This window comes from Chinchilla lanigera, unplaced genomic scaffold, assembly GCF_000276665.1.
Source record: "Chinchilla lanigera isolate Chin_1 unplaced genomic scaffold, ChiLan1.0 scaffold00118, whole genome shotgun sequence".
Classification (NCBI taxonomy): Eukaryota; Metazoa; Chordata; class Mammalia; order Rodentia; family Chinchillidae; genus Chinchilla; species Chinchilla lanigera.
In genome coordinates, this window is record NW_004955519.1 from 3,285,352 (window position 1) to 3,299,219 (window position 13,868).

The 13,868-nt window shown below is 38.4% G+C and overlaps 1 protein-coding gene across 3 annotated transcripts in view; it reads right to left on the bottom strand.

The window, feature by feature from the left end:
• Positions 1 to 4,785: 4,785 nt before the first annotated feature.
• The window catches only part of Mospd2 (motile sperm domain containing 2), a 46,681-nt gene continuing 37,598 nt past the window's right edge, over positions 4,786 to 13,868 (bottom strand). For 2 of the 3 annotated variants that reach the window (XM_013507005.1, XM_005409179.2), the window contains 6 exons: positions 13,392 to 13,504; positions 11,490 to 11,586; positions 9,911 to 10,007; positions 9,391 to 9,520; positions 7,710 to 7,812; positions 4,786 to 7,064 (listed from right to left, as the gene is read on the bottom strand). In XM_013507005.1, the coding sequence (XP_013362459.1) occupies positions 6,930 to 7,064; positions 7,710 to 7,812; positions 9,391 to 9,520; positions 9,911 to 10,007; positions 11,490 to 11,586; positions 13,392 to 13,504 (675 nt within the window). In that variant the 3' untranslated portion in view covers positions 4,786 to 6,929. The remainder of the gene's footprint in view (positions 7,065 to 7,709; positions 7,813 to 9,390; positions 9,521 to 9,910; positions 10,008 to 11,489; positions 11,587 to 13,391; positions 13,505 to 13,868) is intronic. The other variant, XM_013507006.1, reaches the window with a different exon arrangement.

Below are 13,868 nucleotides of genomic sequence, written 5' to 3' on the forward strand. Positions count from 1 at the left end.
TAATGACTGAGGTCTTAAGTGGGTTAAGAAGTCAGAGCAGTAAATACTGGATTTGCAAGGAAGCTTTGTTTTCTACATCAATTTGTTTTCAATTTTCCTTTTTGGCAACTTAACAGTTCAGCCACAGGTAAAAGAAAAAAATATTTTGGGAAGGAGTAGAATACACCATACTGTTGTTATTGCCCTAATAATAACCTTCTTACTCTCCATCACAGAGTTAGAAGGTTGAAACATCAAAACACAATTTTTGAAATTTAGTTTACAACTGAGAACAGTTGTGTGGAATTTGACTCAAGCTTCTCAACCATATTTGCATGTTCGTGTGTGAAAGCAGTTGAGGGCAATTTAATGGCAAATAGTATATTGTACCGCATGAGTTTGTGTGATGGTAGAGTGAGGGCTTTGTATAGAGAAAAATAAGTCTATTGGATTGAGAAAGACAAATGATTCAGTTCTTAGTTTGTCCCAGATCTAGAGAGAAAAGGGGATCACCACAAGGTTAGGAGTTTTGAAAATTTCCTGCAGTCAGAGACTTATTAAGAATGTGTACATCACGACTGGGGATGGAATTCAGTGGTAGAGCACTTGCCTAGCATGTGCTGGGGTTTGATCCTGGGCAACACATACACACACAAAACTTCCAGAATGAAGGAAATCTGTGAGGTTTTCTACATACTGTACGTACAATTATGTATAGCTCCAGAAAATGGAACCTGAAAATGTGCAGTGAACTTTCTGAAATAAAAGAATTCAAGGCACTAGAATTTGACCCAAATAAAATTGGGGAGTATAAATGTTTGAAATCAGCCAGGTGTGGTGGTGCATATGTCATCCTGGCTACTCAGAAGGCTGAGGAAGGATGATCCCAAGTTCTAGGCCAGCCTGGGCAACTTAGTGAGACAATGTTTCAAAATTTAAAAACTAAAGGGTTGGGGATGTAGCCTAGTGGCGAGCAGGACGCCCTGGATTCAGTCTCCAGGTATGCAAAACAAACGAACAGTTGGAAATCTGATGCAGATCTATGTAAGAAAATACTTTCCTTCCCTTTTTTATAGTTTTAACTTTTTCATTTAGTTTTACAGAGCATCCTTCGGTCGAAGAAAATAAGCTTTAACTGAAATGGATTACTCTGAAAGAAAAGCAAAAGTTAAAAAGTTGTTTTTACTAGAGCTTTATTTATAAAAGCACACAACTACTAGAAGTACCCTTTGTCCTAGTAAACTGACAATGTAAGAATCTTCCTTGACAGTTTTTTAATGGCTGAATAGATGCTTAAAACACTGTCCACATTCTTTCCCTTAATAGTTTATTTTTTAAAAATTTGAATATTTATGTGAATTGTAACTGAGTGAGACTAGGCTAGAGGGGAAATAAAAAGAATCAAGATGCAATGTGTATGTACCAATTCCCCATAATGAATGTATTTATTATTTATCAAACATACACTAGTAAGGGAGAAAAAAAGAAACTTTATACACCAAAAACAGACGTGTCTGCAGTATGATATATCCAGTACCAGTTTCTGATTTCATAAAGCTTGGTGTGTTGAGTAATTTGTAGGTCTGGCAAAGTAACTATAAATTTAATCAGAAAAACACCTAGAGAAAGTGAATCGGAAATTGGGCCAATAAAGGCTATTTGCATACTTAACCCAGATGTGATTTGGTCTTAAACCACAGGGACTACTACTTCATTGAATTATTTTAACTTTGTGTATGTGAATATCGTGAGGAGGTATACTCTCATTACTTTGATTCTCAAATGTTTAAAATTAAATAAGCATAGCCAGTATAATAAAGTCTTTATAATGAAAAAGAAAAAAAAAAACCTAAGAGATTAGAGAAAGTCAGCAAGGACAGAGATGCACTGTCCCCAAGCTGGTGGCTGGGCACCTAACATGGACGTTAGTCAGTGAATTCAGAGCCATCAGACTACACAGGGTTGAGTTCTGACACTCCAATCTGAGGAACTCAATCGGATGGATGTGCAAGTCCCACTCTAGGCAATCTCTCTCACTGACTGTGAGGCTGGTGCTTGTGGACGTGACGGGACATCAACTCCATTGCTGAAAAAGGGTTTGCCTTGAGTGAATCCTGGGTGGGCCTCACTTAATCAGGTAGATCGTTAAACAAGAGACTTGAAGTGGGAATAGTGAAACATGAAATGCTTATGGTGGTGGCCACAGAGCAAGGGCCTGGGAGTGGCTGACAGCAGGCCTCCTTGCCAGCAAGAAATCAACAACTTCAGTCCATTGCTACCAAGAGATGAGTTCTATCAACTTGGAGGCACCTAAAAGTGATCTTCATCCACTTGAACCTTTAAGGAGAATGCAGTCAGCTGACACCTTCATTTCAGATTCGTGAGATCCTGAGCACAGAACCCAGCCAGCAGAGAACCCAGAGAAATTGAGATTGTAGATCTGTGTTACGTGGCTAAGTTTGCAGACATCTGTTACGAGGCGATAGAAAACCGATATATGCTGATTTTATTAGACACATGACTTGGTCAGGATACTAGACCATGGCTTGAGACCAGTGACAACACAGTCTATTAAATGCCCCTCCGCGGAATATGGAATAACCTCTTTGAGGGTTGATGCTGTGTACACGAATGCACTCCACCAAAGTAAACATTAACTTAGGCGTTGAAAGCTTCTTCACAGTAAGGTCTGTGTGTAGCTTAGAACCCCAACAAATTTGCTTTTCTAGGCCTGAGTGACCATTCTGTCACCTGCTTCTCTTCACTGTTCTATCTTTATTCTCCTTCCCTCTCACAGTGTTTAGTTCTTCGATTCACCAAACCATGGATGGCCATCTCTGTTGGACCTTACCACTCAGCTTTTTAACCCGTTACTATGTGGCAGTCCTGGGTGGTGATAACAGACAAGCATTGTGTGTGGGAATCTAGTTTAACTCTGAGTGCTGAAATCGCCTATTTATGTACTCTTGGGAGAATTCTTAGACCCTTGTTTTTAGCTCCGTATAAAAAAAGAGATCTTACGTTGTTTTTCCATACTACTGAGGACAGAAGAGAATGGAAAAATTGCATTTCAAGAACCAAATTCTCCCTCAGATTTCTTGTCCCTATGGGTCAGAGATACTTCTCTACAATCTTGCCAGTTAAACCGATGATCTCTATTTTGCCATGTGCAGATTCTTTTACTCTCATGGCTGAGAATGTAAGTAGCGTAGGGAAGGAATGAGACTGTTTGGACATTACAGGGAGGTAAATTTATTCAGTATTAGGACAAAATTAAGATGCAGATGGGAAAGGTTTGATCCAAGTTTACTGAGTTACAAAGAAGGCCAGGGTAGGAATATAAGTATGGGCAAAATCTGGAGAATTGACACGTGGGTCTGAATGAGGCGCAACACTTAAGTGTGAAAAGCTCTAAGAAGCCAGGATGGAAGGCAGCTGGAGGCAATATACCAGCAGAGCAAGGTCACTCTCAATGAACCCCTCTGTCCCGTTGGACCAGGCAGAGAGGGGGATCCCTATGCTTGCAGAGGCACATGGGGTCCTGATGTCACAAAACTTTGAGTTGGTGGTAAAGATTTACAGTAGAAAGTCAAAGATTCCTGGAATCAATCCTTTCTTAGCTGGAGATTTCCTGAGGTATTTCCTAGGAATCAGTCCTTTAGGAAGGGCCATTCTCTCATTCACCGGTCAGTGTATTTCTTGGTTCTGTCTTTTTAGCTGTTTTTATTTTGATTTTCTCCAATGGGTCGGCCTCTTTATGCACCTGATTTTCTGTCTCTACCTCTTTTTCACTACAGAAGAGGGACCTGTCCTTATTCAATTTTTGTGGAGAGGGAGCTGCTGTTTGGAAGGTTGTTATCTTCTGGTGGCAAAGGGACTGACACAGTCAACCCAAAGGGGTTCCTCTGTCAACAGCTTGAGCTACCCTGTGCCCCTTCTCAGCACCCCTCCTGCCCCTAGCTAGGGCCACAGCCCTGATTTGGAGAACAGTGCTGCCCTGTCTTCTCCACATGCCTGGCAGCCGGCGAGACATCTCCCTGGCCTGCTTCCAGCTTGTGCAATCAGGCAGGAAGGTAGAAAGACCATGGGCCAATTCACTCACTGCAGCCCTAGTAATGGGTTCGTTAATGAGCTCCAACTCACGACAGCGGGTCCATTGCCATGAACTGCACTGAAGAGCATTCCTATCCAACATAGGGATGAGGAGAAACAGGACACACTAAAGGACAGACTCACCTGGCACAGACTACATCTTTGGAAGCCTGAAATGCTGTCCTTATAAAAATGCAAACAGATCCAAAAGGAAGCACTTTGATCTTTAAAAGGTCACAGTAAGTCTGAACATTGATTCTCTTTAAGATGTTTTATCAATTAGAGACCAGAGGATTTTTTCCTGATGATATTTATTTCATAAATGTAATTACTTTTCTAAAACATATTAAAATAGAAAACATGTTTTTCTGATCAATTTATACAAAGAAAATACCAATATAGTAATAAAAATACTGAAAATATTGAAAAGCACCAGAACATTAGAGAAGTTACACTGGCAACAATTCTAGTAATATATTTTTTTGTAATTGTACAATAAAGTGCTATTAAATCCAGTCAAAATTAGTGGCAAGATATAAAAACAGTTATGGTATTATGAAATTTGAGGCTAGGCTTAACAGCAACTGCATTTTTAAGCTACTTGCAGATCAAGCTAATGATATTTCATTAATGTTTTTATGAAAAAATCTATTAATTTTCATTCCCATGTGAAAGCTAAAATCAGAATCTAAATGAAAGTCCTTGGTAATCTGGTCATGAACACGTAATGGCATGAGAAAAAGAAAATTACCAAAAACAGAATATCAAAAATAATAATCATGCAAATGTAATTAGAACCAAATGATGACATATAAAATCAAATGTAAATATACATGATTAATCATGACAAGTACAAAAGTTTAGGTGCTTTTGACTTTATAGTTCATTTTTGGTAATTTTTAGTCACATTTAATAGACACACAAATGTTAACAAGATAGATTACTAAATTCAACTGATCAAACATGGGTACTTTAGTGAGTCAATACAATCTTAATATGAAACATTAAAGGGACACCGTTAGGACAATACAGTTCCAATCGTGGCTAATTATTTCCTCATTTATTTGCTGAGGAACAAAAACCATACACGAATACATTGGGATTAGATTAAGGCCAAAAGTGTACCATGTAAGGGGAAGCCGTTGTGCACACACAAAGGCAGATACTGTGCACAGGACTTAGGGGGGACTGCAGTCCATCTCACATCTGGAGGTGGCAAACTGAAACAGAAAAGCCCAAGTCAAGACAAAGGACCACACCAGTGTCCTTTTAAGGTTTTATTTCCTAGGCCAGTTTTGAAGGAACTCTCATATCTTATATTCTTCATAACTCAGTTTGGGGAACCAACTTCTTCAAGATGAAAGCGGATAACACTACACTCTGTAATAATAATAAATCTCCAAACATGGCTCAGTGGAAACTCAAAATTTATTTTACAGGAAGACTATTTTTTCTTTCATATAAAATCGATACACAAGTTAACCAAAACAGATCGAAACTGGCCATATGACGAAGAAAACAAACCGTGATCTCATTAGCCTCTGCTTCTGCTAACTCTCTTTTCAGGAATTTAGAAACCATACCAGGTGGGTCTTACTGTACCAAAGATAGACTATGAAGTCAGTGAGTTAGCCCTGGGATGAAGGTTTTACAGCCCACTATGAGTAACATTTTGTATTCTCTGAGCAAAGACCTGACCCTTGAGCTTCTATACTTTTTTATTTTCCTTTTCACCATTATGGGATAATTCAGTCTTTTGCAAGTTTCCTACTTATGGCTGATTGTAACAAGGACCATTTTGAATGGTAAATTATATTGCTTAGAATCTCAAAAAACTAGCTCTTTTAAAAAAAGTGTCATCTAACACTTTTCATTTAGAAATGAGGGTGAAGGTGGTGCAATCTGTAGTCCACAGAGACTCCTGTGACCTGCTGTCACCTGGAAGGCATGAGGAACGACAAGGCCTTTGTAATCGATTAGGAAGAAGTTCAGTGTCCAGCCATAGCGCACAACGTGACGCTGCACAGAGATGGCCGGAAAGGGAGACTGGAGAGACTCCACAGAGTTCAAAGAAAATCCAACCACACTTACTTTTCCAAATGCTACCAAAATGAGTGTTCACAGAAAAGCCCAGGATTAACAAGAGGCAGGCTGCTAAGGAACTCTGAGAAACAAAGGCTAAGGTGGTTTGGCATGGAAAGTTTACATTCCAAAAGAATATTGACTATCATCTGGAATTAAGTTTCAAAATTACAAAGTCAAGATTACATAAATTACTCTAAGTATGTTTTCTTTTTCAATATACATGTTCTTGTATTTACATAATATAGAAAAGCTAGTAAGTCGGCTCAGCTATAATAACTCTGTCATAAAAAAGCAGATGACAGTTTTTGGCTGCACCAAAGCATGTCACTTATTGTTCAGTTCAGCTAATGTATTTACATAGTAAAACTTAAGTTCTGGGGGGCGGTTTTGGGGACCAGATGCAGGGACTTGTGCACACTAGGAAAGTGCTCTACCGTTGAGCCACACCCCCAGTCCAAAACTTAAGCTTTAAAAGTACTTAAATCAAAGGGAAAAATAAATTATATTTAAGCTATTAATTTACACAATGCATATGCCTTTACTTACTTTCCTAACTAGCTATAATCTCTAATAATGAATTTCTCCAGCATTTCTTTATTTAAACGGTTTATTTTTGAAGACAGGCATATGTTGCACCCCTCACGTGCTACATATTTGCTTTTAGGAAGCACAGATATGCACTGTGTTTAGTAGCTTGGTGGAGACGTTTTGGGTTTGTTACTTTTTCCTAACAGCTGAGGAAGGAGTTACGTTTGTGTCCAGGCACCACTTCTTTAATGGTACGATGAATAAAAGGTGACAACTAATGCAAGCAAGAGCATTGTTAAGGCAAGTAGCAGTTGTTGGAACCAGATACAACGCTGAAGGTGGTCTTCAAGCTTGCTATTGCTTTCTAGTAAACGATTGAGCTAAAGAGGAAAAAGGGATGAAAGATTTGTATCAATAAAACAATTACTAATCATGGCAACGACAAACAGGAATATTAGAAATCCAAACACTGAAGGCATATGGCCCATCTATTCTGAAAGGAAAGGAGGCAGAAATTCAAGGAGGCGTTCTATTTATTTGGTGGACAGATATGTCTCTGCTCACCCGTATTTTAAAAGGTCTCATTTTCTAGTGAGATGGGAGAAGACTGAACACTTCCTGGAGATATGTAAAACCTTGAACAGCTCAGCAAAAGAGCCCTTCTGTTTCTCTTTTATAATGCTGGCCGATGGAACCTAGGGCTCTGTGCGTGCTAGTTAAAGGTTCTATCACTAAGCTACATCTCTAGTCACTTTTCGTCTCTTTCAAATTTAAATGTACTACTTAGCACCCTTCTCTGTAAGATGGAATTCTTTGATACTTGATCTCTATTTCATATTAAACTGGCAAGAGCTTTGGTCGATTTCCAAAAGTAACTCACCACCTGATTTCTGATTTGGTTTCTCTTCACAAAAGGAGAGCCTGGGTCTATGCCAAAGATTTCCATTTATGTCATTGGAAAACATGGATTTCTAATGTCAATGAGCATTAACAACTTGCTTTGGTTAGGAAGAAAGTATACTTACTTGTAAATATATATCCTCACTGGTTTTATCTGACATGTTAAGGGCATTGTCTTTCAATGTCAGAGTATTGGGTTTACTGCTCTCAACAGTATGGCATCTTAACCTATGAAAATCCAAAGGAAACATAACTTCTTAAGAGCTTCAGTGAGTCTTCTTATATAAGCAAATTACAAAATGAAGAGAGTTAAATACAGGAATCTATGTAACAGAAGTAAAAGGGCTCATTCTTTTCCGCAAGTTTACCTAAAGTAGCAGCACAATTTATACTTATCTACTTATCTTCTAGCTACTGCTTCTTTCTTTTTGCACTGGGTTTGGCACATGATAGACAAATGCTCTACCACTGAGTTACATCCTCAGCCCATTTGCAGCTTCTTAATATACGGACAATGAATACAGATTGTGGATTCTGATCACCACCTCATGGGATTCAATGATAATCCACCCTCTATACCGGGGGTTGAACCCAGGAGCTTCGCACTGGTAATGAGCTATATCCTCAGCTCTTCTTTTTCTTTCTGTTAAACTTGGAGTTAGGGTCTCATTAAGTTGCTCAGGCTGGGCTCCAATGTGATATCCTCCTGCCTCAGCCTCTCACAGTGCTGGGATTACAGGTCTGTGCCACTATGCCTGGCTCAGTGGCAAGTTTTTAGAAGGTATTCAGTGGAGTTAATCCAAACACCTTTACTATTTGAAGGCAGCCACACTTTCTAGATGGTAGCTAATACTTCTCTTAGTCCTTCCAGACCAAACAACCAGGCTTCCTCCCACTTTCTCGGAGAAAACAGTGATCCTTCTGGGGAATTCCAGAGAAAGCATGTCATTAGGAAAAGGAAAACTACAACAAAGCAAATAAAGTACCTCATATAAAGCAAAGCATAAAGCATACATAACTGACCCTAAAACCCTCATACTGAGGACCTAAGTACTTCAACCTAATCTAGAATACCTTATATGCCAGCACTTCTTAACCTTTCAAAAATTTTCCACAGCCATGCCTTTGACCATAAACTCCACAAAGTAAGTCTCTAGACAAATGTTCCCTGGGAGCAAAACTAGAATGGTTCAATAAACCATAATGCCGATAAAAAGAACCAAAGCAAAGCAAAACCGCAACACAGCCTTCTCTATTCTCCATTTCTTCTCTACAGGTTTTAAGACATATATCATAACCATATACACACACACACCCCCCTTTGAGGATTCTCCCCTTTTAAAAAGCATCTCACATATATTTTCCTGAGAGTAGTTTCTTTCATATTAATATATCACAGATGTCTTCCATGACAGAACGAACATTTTACTTTTTTGAAAGGCTGCAAAGTACTCTTTAGCACAGATATACACAAATGTCCTTCACTGCTATTTACTAATGAGCATTTAAGTTCTTTCTAATTTTTCACTATTACAAACAGTGCTGCAACCAGCAGTCTAGTACATGGAGTACTCTTACAGGGGGACTGCCGGGACCGAGACGTACATATGTCATTTTGACAGACTCAGATTCTTGCCCTGGTCTGCCAGCGAATTTCTGTTATTAGTGCCTCCCTGAACAGCTCCAGCTCATTCATCTGAACATCCCCAGAGTCAGCCAGACGTGAGAAGCGAGGGGTGGCGCCGCACTCAGGGAGGCACACTTCCCTTTCTGACTCTTCCACCACAGCTGAGAGCCCGTGCTTACCGATGCTCCATCACTTTGTTTCTGGGAACTTCCTTCCAAAACTGAGTCAGTTCTGCTGGCCCTGTGCCGGATGACTGCTCCATTTCTGCAGCCATGATCAGAAACCGGTCTTGGGCAGAGACTGTTAAACCTGGATTCCAAAAGGGGGATTTAGCATGAAAACAGGAACCTTCACATGGGGCTGGATGTATGGCTTACAGCATTATTCCAGAATATAATATGAAGGAAAAACAAGAGAAGGAAGATGCCTTAAACACAGAAAAAGTATTAAAATTGAGGAACTTTGTGTCCATTTAAATAATTTCACTCATTTAAAAACAATTACATTTTAATGATACAAAGGCCACTGGAGACCTAGCTGACGATCTCATTTTACATGTGAGAAAACACGCCTAGAGAGAATCTAGGTGACTTGCTGATACTCTGATTTCTAGATTTACCTCTGCACTCAGTGGGGACCCAGGTTCCCACTTCCTACCACAACCTGGGTCCATGAATGTGGCCATGAGTGACAACTCACCCCCATGGGGAGACACAACTATATCGACTGATGCACCCGGGTCACAGCTGCTGTTGCTTGGCTTAACTCTGTATTTTTCTGGAGCAGTTGTTCTCACCTGTTTAGAAACACAGTAGTCATATAATCTGTATGATAACAACCTGAATGCTTTTTTGGGGAATTCTTTAAGAATGACTTTCTAAAAAAATCAGCAGTTAATCAATAAAGGGTCAACAAAACCACCTTGCTGGCTGCTATGGCTTACATTTAGATGTTCCTGCAAAGCCTCTTGAGCTCATAGGTGGGACTTTAGGCCGGTGACTGGATCATGAGTGTATGACACAGGCTAAGTACACTGATGGGTTTGTAGCTGGGTAAGATATTGGAAGGTAAAGTCCGACGGGAGGAGGTGAGTTATTGTGAGCGTGGTCTCGATGTATATAAGCATCCCTCCTCTTCCCCTGCTGCTTCCTTCCTGCCATGCCTTGAGCTCCTCCTCTGCCACTCTGCCCTGCCTTGGAGCCGGCCGGTTATGGACTAAAACTCCTGCACATTGTGAGCTAAAAGAAACCTCTCCTCCTTAGAGTTGCGAATGCTGGGTATGTTGTCTCAGTGAGGAGACAGAAACTAAGATAGTGATTATGCATGGAATGTATTTTTTTTCACCAACAGCATAAAAAGCATCTCAATGTATCTAAAAAATTACTTGTTTTGTTTTGTGGTACTAGGGGATTGAACTCGTGGCCTTCACACTGAGCTACATCCCCAGGTCTTCTTTGTTTTTATTTTAAGACAGTCACACTAAGTTGCTAGGTTGTCTAGGCTGGGCTCCAACTTGCAATCTCTTGCTTCAGGATCCCAGAGTATGGGATGCACAGGTGTGCACCACCATGCCTGGCTTAAAAAGATACTTCTTTTCTTAAGTCCTACTGTCACTTAGACTTCCTCTTGAGTAAAAAATTAGCCCATCTATTAAGTATTTATTCTGTCTGTCAGTAGCCTGAATGTAATGATGCAAATTCCTAAAACAGAATGTACATTATGTCATGTTTTATAGTAAAGTGCAGAAATTAAAGCAGTAGATGATTAAAACCTATCCAGAACATCTTAACTGTTACAGGAGATTTAACAAAGAAATGCTTACAATATGGGTGATAGGCTCAGTATTGTTATACTTAATATTCAGTAAAAATTTAGTAACCAATATAAATTGTAGTTCAGAAAATACACCTTTGATTTTAGAGTTTTATCTCTCACTGCTGCTATGAATTAAAGTATTTATATACAGTAATGAAGAGTGATTTTTCTTGGGCTTGTATTTACGACAAACATTAAATCCCAGGAATAATATGGACATTAGTTTATTAGTGCTCATTAAAGCTTGAGATATAGATTCTACGGGAAATGTTAGAAAAGCTATGTCTCCTGGTTAGAAGTACAAGATAGTACAACATGCCTAAAAATATAAATAAAAGTATTGTTCAAGTTTTGCACAAGACTATTCATTATTCAGTTACCAATCTTTCAAGTAGAGTATGTGCCAAATCATTTCCCATGTTACAATTTCACATATAACTTATCATATCTTTAAGATATTTACCTTAAACGCTACTACATTTTTAGTTACATTTGTTAACACTATTAAGGTTTTCTTCTCTCCAGATTCAGTACTTCCAAAATATAATTCTTCTGCTGGGCTAGGTGGTAACAAAAACATAAGGTATTTGTATTACTCAGAATAAATGACAATGTAATCACTAGCTTGAAAAAGGTTATATGGTTAATGTTTTACGCTCACCTGTAAGATTTCACTGAAAAAGACTACAAAACAATTACCTAATATAATTTTATATATTAATCTTACTGGTCCAATGCATGCTATTTAAGAAACCCAGTGGTTTTCCCTAAGGTCAAAAGCAAAACAGGAAAGAACACAAGACAGAATTAGGAAAATTCTCAATTAATCCTATAATCAACACAATCTTAAACTGCATTTATTTAAACCCTTTGGAAGCTTATGGATTATAATCAAAGCAGAAAAGGTACCACTGCTTCAACTTTCTCTAATTATAAATAGATTAGCATTGGTCATATTTCTATACACCAAGAGAGAAGAACATAACTTAAAAAGAAAGATCATTAAGGATGTACTTAAGTTAGAGAATAATTTGTTACTATTCAGTGGCTTTTCTAAGTGATAGAGGGAAAGAAGAAATGCAGTAATAACTAAAGGAAGAAATCATCAAACAAAATCAGTGGGCCTCAAAATTCAAATTTTACCATTACTGGCCACTCTAATGCCCATGACCCAAAATAAAAGTTAAATGACTCAAGCAAAATTTGTGTAATTTCATCAGATTAGTCAAATGGTTATCAGGTGCCTCAAAACAATGGGAAGAACATTTTGGATGCTGTTTCTGTTTTAATTATTTAATGAATTTTTTGGTTTTTTTGAGACAAGGTCTCACTGTGTAGTGTATGTGTAGGAGCAGTTTTGTGACTCTGTCATGAGTACAGGTCCAAAATGCAGCCCCAGAAGCTGTCCTGCTCCAGTCCAGATTTCTTCCTTGCTGGTATTTCGATCAAACCTCGACACCTGTATGCTAGGCTCTGTGCAACAGAGTTCCCATAAAAACATGGAAGTTATACTTCCAAACTAGGAGAAAAAACAAGAACAAACAAACGAACAAAAACAAACTCCAAAGGGAGAAAATGGCAAAGAGAAATATTGGAAACAAAATGTGCATCTCTCTTTCTTACACAGACAAGTGTAAGTAACCGAAATATATGAAAACAAACTAACTTTGTCAATTAGACTCAAACTTAAAAAAAAAACTTGGGTGTACTGTTGGTAATCTACGTAATAGTTACACAGGAAGGTTTTAAGCAAAGGGAAAGACAATGCTGCATTAGATTGTTACTAATGAGAGTTGGTAGAGCAATATTCACCTAAGACTGAACAGATTTATCAACTGAAAGCATCATTGAAAAGTAACTTTTACATCATAATACAAAAAATAATTCTAAATTTCTTGTTTTTCCAGTGCTGGAGATCAAACCCAGGACTTCAGGCATACTGGACAAGTGCTCTACCACTCAGCTACATCCCCAGCCCCCAACCCTAAATCATCTTTCGGACCACATAGGCTAGAAACACAAATGAAGATGTGCCTATTTTTCTAGTTCCCCTTTGTCTTCTTGTGGTGTCACCTCAGGCACCCCTACTTCTGTAAATCTGAGAAAAATACAACATTTGGATATATTAATATATGAATATTCACTTTTATTATCTGATGGGTGATGAGGGCCCTTTACACACTAAATGTTATATATGATAAAATGGTAGTTAAAAATACCCCCTATATCCAGAAACCAAGGTGACACTTCACACAACCTTTTATTTTTTATTTCCAGTTTTGGAAACAGCACAGAATGTTCCATTTTGCAGTGCCCTCAAGGTGATCAAAACGTTGTAAGAGTATAGCTAATAAAATCTTATTACCTGATATGTAATAAGGGTCCTTTAAAGACACTCAATGGTTTCTTGAAAGCTTTATTTTTTGAATCAACTTTTTCATTTTCTTCTGCTTTTGAAGTCAATTCAGTTGAGTTAACCTAAAGACAAAAAGGAAACAAAAACACAATAGACAAAAGATAACGCCACTGATAGTTGGACAGGTCATTAGGTCAAAAACTAAAAATTATTTGATTCACAAATTATAATTTTTAATACAGGTTTATTATATCTAAATGATATATTTAATATACACTAACATGGCCATGAACATATATTTGACAGCCAACTATAAACAGTGCACGATTAAAAATATGACACGGTCCTTTCTTTGAAAGTCTTTACATTTGTACTAAATTAAAACATGTTTATTGGGGCTGGGGATTTAGCTCAGCGGCAAAAGCGCCTGCCTGGCAAGCGCAAGGTCATGAGTTTGGTTCCCGGTACCGGAGAAAAACCAAAAAA